Genomic DNA, 17,828 nt, shown 5'->3' on the forward strand with positions numbered 1-17,828 from the left:
CCCTTGTGATCTGCTGTCCATGCAGAGGTCTCCAAGGCCCGAGGTGAGAGGCTTGGCTGGATAAGTTGGGAAGGGCTTTGGAAGGGCTCTGCTCATGGAAGGGGAGGGGTGTGCTCGGAAGCAGCTAGGATAGCTGGTCAGTGGTTAATGGGAGCATGAACGGGGATCTCCAACTTGAAAGAGAGGAAGGTGGTGCGAGAGGATGTGGTTTGCCTGTATTTGCCTGGGAGGTGCACATGGATGTGAGACAGGGGGGTGGCAGACGTGGAGCCTTGTGAAGACAGAATGTGGGGGTTACAAAGGGATCTAGATAATTTATAATAAAATAGAAGGAGACCACAAAGGCTGAGAAGCAAAAAATAAACCCATGGTTGGGGTGGGGATCGCCACTTCTTTGGGTGGGTATAAATGCATCTGCCAAGTGTGCCAAGGAGGGGTTCATGGGAGAAGGGGCCCTGAGGGAAAGGAAAAGGGAGAGAAGTCAACAAAACCACAAGAAGCTCCGTTTGGGCTGCAAGGAAGTGTGTACAAGGCTGCCCACGCTCTCCACGCTCCACAGGGGTCCGGGAGGCCAGTGAGGCAGCCGGTGGCAGGTGGGTTGGGACAGGGTTTGGAATGGATCTACGCCTGCAGCTGAAGGTGAGCCCGATACCCCAGTGCAACCCCGGCTGCCGGCCAACGGTGGCAGGGAGTCGGTCAGAAAAGGGACCTTTTCCACTGGTCACGCTCGGCCTGAAGCGCTGATCTCCAATATCTTCGAGAAACGGAAAAACAAAGACCTTTGATGGACTTAGCTTTCCAGTCGACCCTCTGGCTTCCAGAAGACAAGACCCACCTGGTGGGACCTTCCTCCCACGGGCAGTGGCCATATGCCCCTTCTCCCAAAGGGATGATCTTGATACTTGTCTTAAAAATGCAAGTCGCGGGCACTTACTATGAAGACGTTTTAAGGAAACGGAAAACTCTATGGGTGAAAAAACATCCCAGGGAAGTTGTGCGGAGGGAAATTTCCACCATCGTACCAATGCACCGATTGATTCTTCAAGAATAGCAAAGGACGGTCTTAGTAAAATATTGTTGGACAGCCTCACCCCATCGCCCGACTTCCCTATCCTCCCGGTCCCTCATACTGCTTTGTTGTTGTTGTTTCTAAAAGGCACACAACTTTGCAAAGGAACGCCGTCTGAATTCCTCAGCGCAGCCATTTCGACAGCCTCTATGGAAGAGCCCCGCACTATCTGGGGATGAGTTAGAGGTGGAAACGCCATGTCCAGACTTGTACGGACTCAGATGGAGGATATGCCGAGAAACAAAAATGTTGAGGTTTTTGTTTAATAGAGGTTTCTATGATTTTGTAAGGGTACTTTTTGACTTGCCCTCGCATAATGCAGTGGTCATTTGGAAAATATTGGTAGAACGAGTTTTGCAGATCCTCTGACCTTGGTGATACTAACAACCAGTCACAATTTCATGAGAACAGCTTGTACGCATAGGGAAGCTGTCAGTCTTGTGGATGACCGAGAAAGATTTCCAAACTCCTAATTTCCTCTTGTTACCCTGAATGTTGTCACCAGCAACAAATGCTGACAGTTGTTTTCCTTGAAGCGATAGGTATTTTATTCACAGATGCCAAAAACTCAGGTTGGAGTCATCTTTTGGCTGTCGATTGTTCCTTCAAGTTAAAAAATAATAATTTAGATAAAGAGATAGCCAATTAAGTTGAAACGATCAGCCACGTGTCTTCCTCCAGAAGCACAGTACTTCCATGCACGTAGCAATGCTTTGTGCAGATACCTTATGCTGTGGCACAGGATAGTTTAAAAAATTATCATGTGTTCCATGGTTTCAGACTTAATAAGTTCATAACTCTCACTGCTTCATCAAGGCCACCCTTAAGAGAGGTTGGCATTTATTATTGTTATTATTTTCATTACAGTGCTTGGTAGTAATGACTACAAGAACTAACCAGCACAGTCTTGTGCTATTGCATCGACTTGTGAAGGCACCCACAGCTTTACCCCTTCCCCTCCCCCCTGTCGCTGTTGCAAATCAGAGAAAATGTCAGTGTGATGAGAAAGGCAAACAACATCTTAGTCCCATTATGAAGACGGCTTTGACCTCACAGATGCCCTGAAGGGGTCTGAGTGACCCCTGGGAATCTGTGGGCCACAGTTTAAAAACTGGCTGTCCTAATCTAATCGCGGATGCTTTGAGGCACAGTGCCTTCTTTTGCTTCGCTGGGTGGAGAGTCCTCAAAATGGATTTCACCATGAAAGGATTCCAAAGTGGAATTCCCTTGGGAAAGAGGATTCCCTTAAAGTGTTACCTAAAATACAGCAACACAAGTTTCTCTCATTTTAATATTGATGGATTAGTTTTAATGCGCCTTACAAAATATGTAGTAGCACAAAGGTTACATTTTCTTTCTTTCTTTCTTAAATATCATTTTATTGCGGGCTCATACAGCTCTTATCACAATCCATCCATTCATCCATTGTGCCAACACATTTGTTCATATGTTGCCATCATCATTTTCAAAACATTTTCTTTCTACTTGAGCCCTTGATATCAGTTCCTCATTTCCACCCTCACCATGAACCCTTGGTAATTTTTTTTTTTCATGTTTTACACCGACCACTGTCTCCCTTCACCCATTTTTCTATTGTCCATCCTTCTGGGAAGGGATTATATGTTAATCATTGTGATTGGTTCCCCGTTTCTGCCCCCACCTTCCCCGTGCCCTCCTGGTATCACTACTCTCATTATTGGTCCTGAAGGGTTTATTTGTCCTGGATTCCCTGTGTTTCCATCTGTTTTTAATCATTTTATTGGGGGCTCTTACAACTCTTATCACAATCCATCCATCCATTGTGTCAACACATTTGTACACATGCTGCCATCATCATTTCCAAAACACTTTCTTTCCACTTGAGCCCTTGGTACCAGCCCCTCATTTCCTTTCCTCCCTCCCCAGCCCCTCCCTCAGGAACCCCTGATAATTTATAAAAAAATTTTTTTCATGTCTTAAACTGACAGCTGTCTCCCTTCATCCACTCTTCCATTGTCTGTTCCCCTGAGAGGGGGCTATATGTTGATCATTGTGATCGGTTCACCCTTACTCCCCCACCCCTTGCCTTTCCCCTTTGAGTATTGCCATTCTCATTATTGGTCCTGAGGAATTTATCTGTCCTGGATTCCCTGTGTTGGGAGATCTTATCTGTAGCAGTGTACATGTTCTGGTCTAGCCAGATTTGTAAGGTAGACTTGGGGTCATGATAATGGGGGGGAGGAAGCATTAAAGAACAAGAGGAAAGTTGTATGTTTCATCAGTGCTATACTGCACCCTGACTGGCTCATCTCTTCTTAGTGACCTTTCTGTAAGGGAATGTCCAATTGTCTACAGATGAGCTTTGGGTCTCCACTCATGCTTCCCTCATTCACATCAATATGATATTTTTGTTCTGTGTCTTTGATGCCTGATACCTGATCCCATTGACACCTCATGATCACACAGGCTGGTGTGCTTCTTCCAGTAGGCTATGTTGCTTACAGGCTGGTGTGCTTTTTCCAGTAGGCTATGTTGCTTCTCAGCTAGATGGCCGTTTGTTTAACTTCAAGCCTTTAAGACCCCAGATGGCTATATCTTTTGAAAGCTCAGCACCATCAGCTTTCTTCACCACATTTGCTTATGCACACATTTGTCTTCAGCGATCATGTCAGGAAGGTGAGCATCACAGAATGCTGGGTTATTAGAACAAAGTGTTCTTGCGTTGAGGGAGTACTTGAGTAGAGGCCCAATGTCTGTCTGCTACCTTAATACTTGACAGATATGTACACAGATCTACTTCCCTATCATGATATATAAATATATTTACATATGTACATGCCTGTATTTAGGCCTCTATAAATGCCCTTTGCCTCCTAGCTCTTTCCTCTATTTCCTTTTACTTTCCTCTATCCCACTACCATGTTCAGCCTTCATTTGGGTTTCAGTAATTCCTTTCAGCTACATTGCTCTTGATCATCTCTATCAAACAATTGGAGGGATGTTTTAGACATAATTCCATATATGTTGTATGAGCTTCTTTTAATTTGACACGGACAGTGAAGAATTCATCATTGGTTTATGAGAATGAAGGAATTAAGCCATGAAACATCTCAAAGGATTTGCTACATGTACACATACAAAAACACATATGAGTACACTGCACATAGTTTGTAAAGGTAATACAGACCTACTGCTATAGAATACATTCTGACTCGTAGCATCTCTACAAAACACAACCGAGTGTCTCCTTAGGGTTTCTGAGTTTGTAGATCTTTACAGAAGTAGATTGCCTCATCGTTCTCCCTTTTTGTGGGTTCAAATTAACCCACAGGTAGCAGCCCAGCGCCTTAACTACAGCGAGTATGAAAGTACACAACAACCAAAAAGAATGCGGAAATGATTTCTTGCCCCCGCCCAAAATAATGTCAACATGTTAGTGTACACCATTAGGGTCTTTATTTTAAGAATATTCATATAAGATTATACCCCCCAAAAAATGTAATCATACTTTTCTACATTGTGTTCCTTAATTTGTCTGCATTTGAGATGCAGTCATTGTTGTCTAAGGACTCAAAATCAAGTGGTAAATACCCACTCCCTCCAGTTGCTCAGCTAAGCAAGTCACCACCACAGCGGACCATTGATGGAGGAAGACTTCTGACAAGGACTCTCGCAGTCTCCATCCAAACGTGCCTGGTGTGACCCAGCTCTGACATTCTGCTTTTAGCTACATGGTGCCTTATCACATGCCTCTGTTCAGTGAGTGACATTGGGCTATCATTCTGTTTCCCAGAAGCATAGGGTTCTAGGAAGCTGTATAGTGCAAACTATTCTAATTGGACAAAGATGAAAACGCACTTTGAGTCGATAGGGCTGATGGTTGGTTGGATGCAGAAATTGCACAAATGTCATTTTGGTCTTTTGTGAACAGACCCCGCCCCCTCCAAATTGAAGAACAAGTTTTAGGTATAATTAAGTAAGTACCAGGGATATTAGCACACTGACAATTTCATCCTTTTTATTGTCATAAATGCCTCACAAGAACTTTGTGAAGCAGCTATAAAATTTTTCATTCTAAAGATGAGTGCACTGATGCCCAGTGGTTAGGGAACTTGCCCAAAGCTGCGTAACGTTTCAGTCTTTGTACTCCAGAGCTAATGTGATTCTAGCCAGGCCTGGTTACTTCAAACACCGTAGGGACAAGTAGGATGAATATTAAATCACTCGCTTCACAGGTTAACCATGTATTCAAAACCTAGATACCTTCTCCATTTTACTCTTTTAAATGCATATCCTATTTGAGGGTGGCAAAGATTTAACAACATAAAAAAAGTTATGGTATATACTCAAACCATCATAAAATTAAAAGGCAAATGACGAAGAGGAAAGGCGAATCTCCTTAAGAGACTGAGTTCTTGCATTCTTAAAATTAGAAAATGAAAAGCACTCTAATAAGAAACAAAGCAAACGGTATAAGCTGACAATTTAAATAAGAAAAAATACAAAAGGTCAGTAAGCAAATCGACAACTGGGCAACCATATTAGGAATAACCTGCAAATTAAAAAGACAATCATGTCCATAGTCTTCACTAATCAACTGGTACAGTTTTGTCTTGTCAATAACAGTCCTATACCCTAATACTAGAAATGGTCACAAGTACAAACTCCATCAGAGAATGTGTCGGTGTGTACCACAGGTGACCCGACAAGGAAGTTGCCTAGGGAAAGACACAGAATCCTTTGTCAAAATGTTATGTTGCGGGATCACTCGATGACTTAACTGCATAAAGATTTTAGAAATACATTTTCCACAACAGGATAATCATCTATGCTACATCTTACAACCATTGTAATCTGTTGGTTCTTTCCCCTCCTATGCAACATCCTAAATTACTTGTTTAATTGTGGAAAAATACAGGACTCTAGATATTGTTATTGTTGTTGTTGGATGCTATTGAGTCGTGTACAACAGAACAAAACACTGCCTGGTCCTGAGTCACCCTCACAGTCATTGCCATGTTCGAACCCATAGCTAAAGCCATGTTCTGTCTTTGGATCTGGGCTACACGCTGGATGACGTGGTTACGTAAGAAATGGCTTACTTAGAAAAATCATTTGTGCTGTGTGCTTTGCATGCTTTATCTCATTCAATCTCCACCACAGCCATAACTTGGGAGGTACTATCTGTGGTCAGCACTTCAGAGTTTCCATGAAACTTGAGGCAAGGGAGTAAAATGTGTGAAACAGAAGGAACAAGAAAGGAACTACGCAACAGGACGTGGAAGCAACCGACCCAGACTTAGTGTGGGGTCCACCAACCTGAATGGACGCAGCTGACGAGGGAAGAGGCAGGAAAGGTTAAGGCAGCCCAGAGGCACCTACCAGCCACTCCTGGCCCTGAACCATGAGTATCAAGGTTTCCAGCTTTACTGACCACCAATGAGCCCCAGCTTGTATTAGCTGAGGAAACATTGGTAAAATATATGACACAATGCAAAGACAGGGAGAGGCCAGTTGGGCCCAAGAGCATCCGTTCTAGAAGTGACCCTCGTGGGACTTCCAGGGCTGTGCCACTCTGCACAGGGGTCCTCAGGCTGCCCTTGTGATGCAGCCAAAGACACAACAAATGATGACTTACTTTCCTAGCCGAAGACACAACAAATGATGACTTACTTTCCCTGTAAGGCCATTTATGGAAAGACAACTGCCCAAGCCTTAAAGACGCACTGTTCTTCACTTGCTAACAAGACAGGCCAGTGAACCTGCAAGGCTCAGGCCCCGCCTGTGCATTTAGGAGAGTCTGCTGGCCCTCCCCGGGCAGCACTTCCCAAGAGAAGCCACTCCTTTCTGTCCTTGTGTTGTCCTTCTACACCAAACCCAAATCAAACTCCCTCGCATCAAGTCAATTCTGACTCACGGCGACCCTACACCGCTGGCCCATAATCTCTAGGCTGCCTCAGAATCACTCTGAGGACTTTTCTGTGCCTCACGCCCAGTGCTCTTATCCAGTGGGTCTCAGGCGAGGCTGCAGATTTTGTATTTCTAACAAGTTCCCATCTTCTCTCTTGTGGTTTCTTGCATCATTCAATACTTTGCCTGTAGAACCTTTCAAAATCACAGCTCAAAGCTTGCCTTTTTTCTTGCATGCTTTCCGTTTCAGGGATGCTGACCACGTTCTTCCCGTCAGGTTTTCTAGTGCTCGGTCTTGGCACGGCATGAAAAGAGTTGGCTTTGTTTTCTGGAAATGCCCTTGGGGATTTTCTGTTCACTCCTCAGCTTCCTCCCTTCTCCCACTGGCTTTAGCTGCTCCACAATTAAGAGCCAGTTTCAGAGTCTCTTCTGACAGCCACTTTCATCAGTCTTTCTCTTTCCTATCTTTTTAATGACATTTTGCTTTTTTCCATGCCCGGTCATCTTGATGTCCTCCCACAGCTCATCAGATCTCTCTCATTACTGATCGATGTGTCAAATCTGTTCTTGAGATGTCCTCAAAATTCAGGCGGGGTAGACTCATGTCCAGCTCCGATTCACTAGAGAATTGAGGGGAGGAATTGGTGGGAGGTCAAAGATCATCACATGGATTTGTATTTTTTTTTCCATCTGGAATGATACAGGAAGGACCTAAAGAAGATGGGAAGAATTCACACCGACACTGTAACAAAAAGAACTAGTCGGCCGTGCACCATTTCAGGAGGTGGCCTGTGAGCAGGAACCAATGGTGCTGACGGAATTAGTTCAAGCTGCACGGAATGCGTCAGCCAACATTAGGAATTGATGGAGTACCCGTCGAACCGTTTCAGCAAGCTGACGCCGCACTGGAGGCACTCACTCGTCTACACCAGGAACTCTGGAAGACAGCTTCTTGGCCCACAGCAGGCTATTCACCCCACAGTACAGTTAGGCCCTAGAACCCAGAGTACTGACCTGATTTGGGGGCGCTGGAAAGGCAGGACTGAGAATACAGGAGGACACAGTTTGTCTGTAGGTCTTACCACAGGTGACTCATACTTGGTGATTGCTTGAGACCTTGGAAAAAGGAGCCCTGGTGACATATGCTGAGCTGCTAACCACAAGGCCAATTATTTGGAACCACCAGCAGCTCTGTGGGTGAAGACGAGGTCTGCTACGCCCATGCAGACTTATAGTCTGAGAGACTGACGGGAGGCAGCTGTGCCCTGGTCTATCTGGTGGGCATGAGCCAGAATCATGGCAGTGAGTTTGGTTTGGTGTAAGACATTGGGATACAATGGAATTGCTATCATGTAGAGGTAAGAGTGGATTTTGTTTGGAGACAACAAAATGGTTGTAACGCACACACACAAAATGAACAGTCTGACTGCCTGATTCTATAATGCGTATGTGTGAATCAATGCAGGACATTCAATAAGCCCTAAATATTAGCTGATCCAGTCAATTTGGAAGGCTTGGATAGGGGAAGGTAACAACCACAGTGAGATTCATGACAAAATTATAAACTCAGCCACTTTAGAAAAATTAATCTTCATTCTAAGAAATGTGGCTCAGCTGCCAGATCTATCGACTGAGTGCTGTATATTTGATCAACTTTTAAAAATGTTTTTATTTTGCAGTAGTATTCCATACTTCTGTTTACCCACATTTGGATTCAAGCATATTTTACCATTGACGAATGATGCTGAAAGATTCAATGAAATTGTGAGGAATCAGAAAATTTCTGCTAATATTGACACACCTGAAGGTGGATTTGATGCAATTATGCAAGCTGCCGTGTGCCAGGTATGCGGGGGAGTCGTGTTCAGTCAGTTCGCATAACACCCATCTCTTACTGGTAAGTCTGCTTTGACAAAGTTGACTCTCTCTTATCTAGCAGCCAAATCTCTGCATTGGACACTTCTTAAAGTACAACATTTTGTAACATCTTCTGATTGTCTAGAAAAGAGGATTGCTGTATTCTGCCTAAAATTTAAGTAGTCACAGAAAATGGCAGCAACTTTGAGGGGGGGGAAATTGTGGAAACAATAGTCACGTATGACTAATTTCCTGAGATTGAAATCATATTAATTTTGGAATCAATCACTTTGGAAATAAAAGCCCAAGTAGAAAGAAAATGTTTTGAGAATGATAATGGCAACAGATGTACAAATGTGCTTGACACACAATGGACGGATGTATGGAATGTGATAAGATTAAAAAAGAAGAAGAAGAAGAAGTCCCCAAAACAAACATTCACAAAAACAAAATTTTAGATGGCCTTAATTCTTTTGAACAACTAAAATAAGCCTCTGAAGATATCCTGTCTCAACAAAATTAAGAGTGCTACTTCTATTTGAAAATTAGACACATATCCATGAAAGTAATGCTCCCATCTTCTGACAAAGACCCCTCATGGAAACCATCAGAAACACCGAGCAAGGCTGAAGCTCTCAAAAATGTGAGGACAGAGGAATGAGAGGAGGTAAAGATGAGGTAAAGTGGTACCTCCAAGAGGAGTTTCCACCCAGCTCGGTCCCGCACTAAGAATGAAAGGGGACTGCTCTGCTAAGATGCAGATGGTAATCAATCTTCATGCATAGCGCTTTGGGGCCATGTTTGATAAGGAAGTCTTATTGTTACAGTTATGCTTATGCTTTTTATGGCTAACATCAGTAGAGAGAGAAATACGTGGGCTCGAATGTTGCATGACATTTTCATGAAATGGCCTTACTTTGAGCCCATTTTGTACTGCATTTTGACAAGCTTTACTTCAGCTTGGATTTGCGAGGATTTTTGACCTCCCACCAATTCCTCCCCTCAATTCTCTAGTGAATTGGAGCTGGACAGTAAAAGTAATTAACTCTATAAAAGTCAAGATCAGTTGAATACTGATTGTACTGTAACTACTTTTGCAGAAACATAAATCATCTGAAAATGTTATGCAGGAAAAGTAAATGTCATAGAATTTCATGTTTTCAATATATTAACACTAGCAACTTGCAGTAGATGCAAAGTACTAGAAAAGAGGCCAGCACTATGTAAAAAAAAAAAAAAAAGAATCTGAATATGCCCAAACATAATTATAACCCACACTCCATGAATGCCCGCCTGTAACAATTACCCCCTAAAGGTTTCATTCTCACGGCAGGAAAAAATCGGCTGGCGGAACGACTCTCTCCACCTCCTGGTCTTTGTGAGCGATGCAGACTCTCATTTTGGGATGGACAGCAAACTGGCAGGCATTGTCATCCCTCATGATGGGCTCTGTCACTTGGACAGCAAAAATGAGTACTCCATGTCAACCGTCCTGGTAGGTAACCTGCCCTCTCTCCTGTTGCCAGGGCTGCCCATAGGCCAGCAAAGCAGCAGTTGCTGCAATGTAAAGTAGAATGACCCTTGCTGCTCTGCCCATCCCCACAGGAGGGTGGGTGGGTGGTGGGGCTGTGTGAGAAGTTTGGATCTGCTCTGACACAGGTGACCCCAGGGACGCTTTAACTGTTCAAAGATGCTTGGGTGTGGAACGGACAGTAGAGTGAGCTCCATCTGTTCTCCCCCAAGCCCCATCTGAGAGTCCCCAAAGTCAGGATACTGGCGGAGGAAGGGTGCTGAATGTTTGGCTTGTTGAAAAGCAAGGGGGATGGGAAATGCCAGGCTCAGGAAAACTGATATGACCTGGCATCTCTATGATTAAAATGCCAAATGTGACCGAAGGCATCTATTAACCAGGCTTGCAGTTGGGTAAATGACCTGAGTTTTTCAGAGCAAGATTACACATTTTCCTCAATTTGCATCTAGTATCTTAGGAAGACTTCAGATAGGAATGCTCCAGACGTGCTGAGCATTTGTCATCATACCACACCCACATACAGTTTGGCTTCTCTGTCAGTGTTTCTGCACTCTGCTGGCATTCAGATACAAATGGCATAGCCTTCATTCATTGCCATGTGGGACTTCTTTTGAAGTCCTCTCTGTTCATGATACATATGTGGGTCTGACCGGCGACACCCCTCTGCTTTCCAGCCCCAGAGAGTAGAGGTCATCTTCAAATGTGGTCATTGATGGGCATGACTCCTTTCTTTTTTTTTTTCTTGGTAAAGTGCTCGTGTCACCAGAGAATGAATGTGTCCATGAGACAGGAGTATTGCAACATATTCTCAATTGCCCCGTAATATTTTTACAGCGTGTGACATCAAAGAGGCAATCAAACCAAACCCAAGAACCGGAACAAAGAATGTCTCAAATGTCGTTCCCAGCAGTTGTCCCCTCCTCAACCTTCAGCCCACCACATCCAATTCCACAAATAATTTCAGAGCCACCCGTGTTCCCTTGATCACATCCATCATCGCCTACGTGCCCCTCCCTCACTGTCACATCGCTAGCACGCTGGCAAGGGGCACTTAAAGGAGCATTGCTCTACTCTAGAAAATCACGATCCACCATAGTCTTCAGATACATCCCCAATGATCTGTCGAGAAGTGGCAGAGCATAGTACATAATATTCACAGCCGCTGTCTCTCACAGTTAAAACTCTACTGGGATGGACGCAATTTAACAAACGATTACTGAATCAGCTAAGTGGATGATACTGGGTATTTGCATACTTAGATCGGAGCTTGAAATGGCAAACCCAGTAAAGATAGCTTGGTAAAACATCTTCCCTTGTTTTATATCCTTTTGTTAAAATGCTACTTCAAATCTCTATGTTGATTTTTAGGAATATCCAACGATCGGACAACTCATCGATAAGCTAGTGCAACACAACATGTTATTGATCTTTGCCGTGACCCAAGAACAAGTTCATTTATATGAGGTAAGCAAATACAATTCGAAAGATTCCTTCAGGGAGATTAAAGCTTCATGAGATTTTAACATTAACTCTGCCAGTTTAACACATGGAAAGGCCAGTAGGTAAACATTAACATGTTCCCAGTAGACGGGGTACTTGACAAAGTGGATGCAGTTCACTTGTTTGCGATTAAAATGATCAACACAGGTAAGACAAGCTGGAAATTAAACATATTGTGAGAGATTGCAGTAACTATAGAGCCCAGCCACGTACAAGAAAACCAGCCCAGCTTCCCTTGCACTATTGTATCTGAAGAGAAGATGGTTACCATGGAGCAGAGAACACCTTGAGTGTGAGAGGAGACTGGCTTAGCTGGGCCTTCCTGGACATTTTCAGCGTAGACACGTGGAACACACACAAGTGGAAACACAATTCAGGCGATAAGAAAGGGTAAGTTCAAAGAAAAAGCTCACCAAATCCAGCCAAATAAGAATTTCTCCTCTAAAGGAGCTGGATGTGATGGCCAGGATTAATTCAAGTGGAAGAGAGAAGAGCCAGCTATAAAACACTGACACAAACTCACCGCCACGGAGACCATTGCGACTCGGGCTAGCCTTGCAGGACCACAGAGATGCGCGCCCTTGAGCATCGGAGACACTTTCACACTTGCTTCGGAAGAGTCTCATCTTTCTCCCCCGGAATGGCTGGGGGCTTCGAACAGTACACCTTGCGGTTAGCAGCTCAGTGCGCAGGCTGACACCGCCAAGGCACCTTCCCAGCTGCAGAAAAGGAAAAAAGAAATAAATGCTTTGTTAGGTGAAACAGTGTTTGTGAACCATATTGCCAACTGTTGAGTGCACCTGGGAACGCAAGAGGGGGCTATGGAAGCTTCGCAGCCCAGGAAAAACAGTCCCGTCAAAACGCCCGAGTTGGGGGCAAGAGTCAATAAGCCGCTCGGGAGCTGCAGGGCCTCAGAGGAGGAGGGAACCTGTGGACAGTAGGGTTACAGTGCATGGTCTGAGCCTTCCATGCACCATCACCCAGCTCTCCTAAAGGCCGAGCCTGTGCCCCCACCCTTTGTGAAAGGACCTCTTAACTGGCTTGGTGGCACGGGAAACGGGGCGATTATTCCACAGAAGGCTTTGATTAAACGCCCCTGGCCACGAAGGATAGAGCAGCCATGAACTTGCACCGGGTTCTGCAGGAAGGATCCCGGAGGAGATCCTATCAGCGTTTCTCAAAAGAGAAGGGCATTGTGCTCCAGGGCCAGATTGCCTTCTGCTGAAAGCCAAGGGACTCCCTTGTCCTCAGACTCCATGCTCCAGGTCTTTGTTCTACTCTGAGACCACGTGGTTTCACCTGATCTGAGCACTTTCTTAAGCCCCTTTAGTATATTGATACTTTCTTTCCCCAGTGGTTTTAAGTAGTAGAGTTGCAGTAAAGATTAAAAAGAAAAATACCCCCAAATACAATAGCAAGTCTATTCTGCTTTGATCCTTCAGGCTGGAGTGAGAGGACCCCGGAGGTCCCAGCAGCAAACAGCTCCACCACAGCAGGGCTCCCCTTTAGAACGGGTGGGGACTTGCACGAGCCTTCTTAAAAGGGGAGTCTGGGGAACATAATTAATGACCATTAACAGAACCCCCTGTAACTCATTTTGGTAACTGTCTTTAAGACCCACAATTCATTTCTGCGCCTCCTTCAACCTGCTATTAAAGACAGGAAGATGAACAATATCCACAGGGCAAAACAGACCCCGATGGATTTCAGCCGGTTGCAAGACCAGCTCCCCTGTTGCAAAGGAAATGATCATTTCCCAGGCCCGCCTGTAATGGGCCTGCACGACATTGATTTTGCCTGCCACTAATCTCATTATGAGGTGAATTTATGTCTGCTTTTCATCTGGGGGCTTTCCTAACCAGGCCCCACGAAATACAAAGGGACATTCTAGGAGAGCCACTCAGTGGGCCCCAATCAGCAGCCATACGCTGGTCAGCTCACTGTGTTTTCATCTTTATTTTTGCCGCTCTCCTCATTCCATCTGCATTAGAGGGGCGGCCGCAGCCCGGTCGAAAGATAATGAAGCAACATGACACTTCCCTGAAGGCTGCCCCCATCATGGAAATGCTGATCTCTTGTTTTATCGAGAATGAAAACTAAAAATAGGACGATAATAGCATGTGTTGCTTCTCCATTTAAGTCTCTTAGAAGGAGCCTTGTGTGGAAGGAGCCCTGCACAGCCTCCTCTGTGGAAAGCTGTGGTATAATGAGCAAAGCCACCAAAAGATCGCTGAGAAAGAAAGCCGGCGACAAGATAAATGGGCCAACTAAATGGTACCTCTAATGGAAATTACAGAAGGAAAATTGTTCGCTCAAGAGTTATGTGTTAAGCATAGTTATGTCTGCACCGCAGGAGGGGAATAGGGTAGGTTCGGCGGTGGCCCTGCCTTGCAGCAAATAAGATAGAGACTGCCCACTCTTCGAATGCAGTAGATTTGACTGGGATTTCCCCTCCACACACAATTCGGTAATTTTGGTAAGGTGCTATACACTGCCCAGGTGTGTAGTGTTGCTGTAAATTAACAAACAATGCAAAGGAAATAAAGTAAGCCATTTTGCCTTCAGCTCAAGACGACTGTAAAGTGCCCCTCACCTCCGCCAGACTCCGTCCAGCAAAACAGATGATTTTGAACAAACTTATTATTATAAATATTTTCCTGTTTGTCCAATTACAGGGTTTAAAAGATAATGATAGATAATAGCCTGAGCAGTCGGTATTATATGACTTTCTCATGCTAAATACCATTTTGAATTAGGATTCAATCGCCCAGGTTGAAAAACTAAGTATCCTCTGCTGTTTTTAAATGTTTGCACTGTTAATTTACATGTATACAGCATCAGGCTAGTAGCCTCAGCTGCCTAATTTGACTAGTCGGTCCTTCTGAGTGAGCTATTAGGATAAGAAGCAATTAAATCTGTGTTCTCAAATCATGCTATTAAGTTGTCTGGGGTTATTTGCAAAGTTTTAAAATAATCTCTATCTTTTCAAAATGTCAACATCTGGCTGAAAAAGATGAGTTTTGTGAAGTTAATAACAATGATTTTTATATGACTCGCTATTTGTCATGCAATTCTGACACAGGGGTTTCATAGAGGGTGACCGTGAAGTAAGTAGACTAGTGAGAGAAACTTCCAGTTCACTCACTAACCATGGTATAGATAAACCACAGAGCAGGTAGCCCAAACAGGTTTGTATACTACTCAAGGACGCTGTCCTTGGTAGACAAAAAAGCCATAGATAAACAGTCCTCGGACGAGAAGAAAGGGTCTTGGTTAGCCCAGTGCCTGTAACATAGCAGGTTCTCTATATGTTTGTTAAGTATGTCTTGGGGAGAAACCACTTTCCTGTTCTCAATGCTGAGATGTTCTAAAGAAGAACTTTCATGTGGCAAATGCATGGCAAGGTTTAGGAAGTCAACAAAGAACAGGGAGCAGATTCCTATCCACTGGCACGTTCCTCCGCTTGCTGGCTGTCCCACCCCCATCATCCTTTCCTCTTTGGTTTCAAATGGCACTGGGAAGAGAGAGACACTCCTCATTCTTAGGACCAAATGCTTGGAGACACTGCAGAGCCTTCTTACTAGGCGACAAAAGGAAAATCCCGGATCAAGTCCCCATTGGACCTAAACCATTCATAAAGATGGTTCAGCTGATGGTAAATGTGCTAAGAGCTGGATGATGTTCTCAAATGGCATGTGGAAATCCTCTGCCCCATGAACATGTTTCAGGAGTCAATAGCTCAAGTTTTCACTTCATGCCATCTTTCCAACTTTTCACTGCAGCAAGGGAGGAGAGAAGGCAGAGGAAGGAAGGAGATAAATTTTTTAAATGAATTCTTGCTATTTGTTAGCCTGTCCTGTTATTGTTTTGTTTTATAATCGTCACTGTAGAAAAAGACCCAAACTACCTGTGTTAGTCTGGGTACTTTAGAGAAAGAAACCCACAGAAACTCATGTAGAAGAGTTTTACATAACCAATATGTCCAACACCAATCCACAAAGTCCTCCTCCATCTCACAAAACACACACTATGACTCCGACTGCAGGAGGAAAGCCAAATCAGTGAACATATAAGAATCTCAGTGCTGGCCGGGGTCTCCAAATGGCTGCTCCAGCACCCAGGGCTGCATCGGGGTAGGTCCAGTGGCTTCTCCTTGGGGATGTCCTGCAGGAAGTGAGCTTTGCCAGCTGAAGCAGGGAACTGGCTAAGGTTGCTGCACCTTGGTCCAACCATCAGAAAGCAAGAAACCTGAGAACTAGAAAGGCGAGGCTCACAGAGTCACTTATCCCTCTGCCCTTCAATTAACCCCACAAGTATTTATCGGCCAGGTTGGCACAATGAACTAACTACTTCACTACCTTACCCCAATGAAAGTCCCTTGAAGTGTTGAACCTCAGTGTTTACAAAATGAGAGGACTGACCAGTGGCCTTCAGCTTGAACAGTCAAGGACTCTGAGACAACATCTTCTGCAGCAAGGACATGGCTGTAAATTTTATGTCTGTCAATCTTTTATCTACTTATCATTTTTGTTATGAAGGACAATGAGCCAATTGGCCATCATAAAACTGCCTTTGACACTACTAGTGTGATAGAGTTTCACAGAGCCCTTCATTTAGTAGTAGTGATAAAGAGAGCCAGAGGTGTTGTGCAACTATGACTATGCTAAGAAAAGTTTCTGTTGAAGTAGTGAGTTAAAGCATTGGGCTACTAACCAAAGGTTGTCAGTTCAAACCCTGTGTGTTAGTCTGGGTAGACTAGAGAAACAAATCCATTGACACACCTGTGTGTATAAGAAAGAGATGTATATATAAGAACAATTGAACAGTGAGAAAACATCTCAGCTGAGTCCAGTCCAAGGCCATAAGTCTGGTATTAGCCCATATGTCCGATACCAATCTATAAAGTCTTCTTCAGACTCACGAAACACATGCAATGAAGCCAAATGCAGGCCGATCACAAGCCAGTGGGTAGAAAGTCTTTGGGTCCAGTGGTGTTGTAATCATCTCAGCGATGGCAGGGGTCTCTGTGTGATTTCTCTGGCTTCCAAGCTCTGGTTGTGTCCATGTGGCTTGTCTTCTCCAATATCCCCCAGGGAGTCGCAGAGAGAGAGATGTCTTCCACCTCCAAGGAAGAAGTACCAGATTTCCCAGAATTCTCAGGAGAAGGCCATGCCCGCACAGAAGTCTCATTGGCTATCTCCAGATTGACAACCTAGACTCCACCCCTACACTCTTAATCCTTACATTGACACCAGATTAGGCGACTACCACACCCAGCAGTTACTCTTCGGGAAAAAAGTGAGGCAAACTGCTGTGGTAAAGATTTACAGCCTGAGAAACCCTGTCCTACAGGCTCCCTATGACTTGAAATTGATTTGATGGCAGTAGGTTTAGGGTTGGGTTTGGTTTGGCTTGGCTTAGTTATTAGGGGAAAGCCTGGAAGTTTAATGTTTACAGTCGTTGTAGCACTTAAGCCCTAACTTATGCCTGTGGTATCCAAATTATCAAAGTGAGTTCCCTGTAAAAGTGAGGATTTCAACCCAGAGTCTAGGTCCACAACCTTAAATATTAAGGTTTGATTGAGTGTGGACTGCAGTGGTGAATGAGCATGCTAGTTCCTAACCACTAGACTACCAGAGAGATGGAGCCCCGGTGGCATAGTGGTTACATGTTTAGCTATTGACTGAAAGGTCAGCAGTTCAAAACCATCAGCTAGCTCCGAGGGAGTAAAATGAGGCTTTCTCCTCCTGTAAAGAGTTAAAGTCTGGGGAGTTCACAGGGCAGTTCTACCCTGTACTACCCATAGGATTGCTATGAGTCAGAATCAACTCAATGGCAGTGAGTTTGGTTTGGGTAGACCACCAGAGAAGCAGTTTAAATAAGATTACTGATTTTAAAAGTTACTGAATACCTTGAATATTTTGGTCAACTGAATTTTGACAAGTATGCTGATTCCATTCAATGGGGAAAGATGAATCTCTT

General features: G+C 44.2%; 1 protein-coding gene across 3 annotated transcripts in view; it reads left to right on the forward strand.

The window, feature by feature from the left end:
• Positions 1-17,828, forward strand: part of ITGB6 (integrin subunit beta 6) — a 103,696-nt gene that overhangs the window by 15,114 nt on the left and 70,754 nt on the right. For all 3 annotated transcript variants that reach the window (XM_004703796.4, XM_045299326.1, XM_004703797.4), the window contains 3 exons: positions 8,638-8,803; positions 10,149-10,310; positions 11,715-11,810. In XM_004703796.4, the coding sequence (XP_004703853.1) occupies positions 8,638-8,803; positions 10,149-10,310; positions 11,715-11,810 (424 nt within the window). The remainder of the gene's footprint in view (positions 1-8,637; positions 8,804-10,148; positions 10,311-11,714; positions 11,811-17,828) is intronic.

This window comes from Echinops telfairi, unplaced genomic scaffold, assembly GCF_000313985.2.
Source record: "Echinops telfairi isolate 266 unplaced genomic scaffold, ASM31398v2 ScPeMD7_4;HRSCAF=17, whole genome shotgun sequence".
Classification (NCBI taxonomy): domain Eukaryota; kingdom Metazoa; phylum Chordata; class Mammalia; order Afrosoricida; family Tenrecidae; genus Echinops; species Echinops telfairi.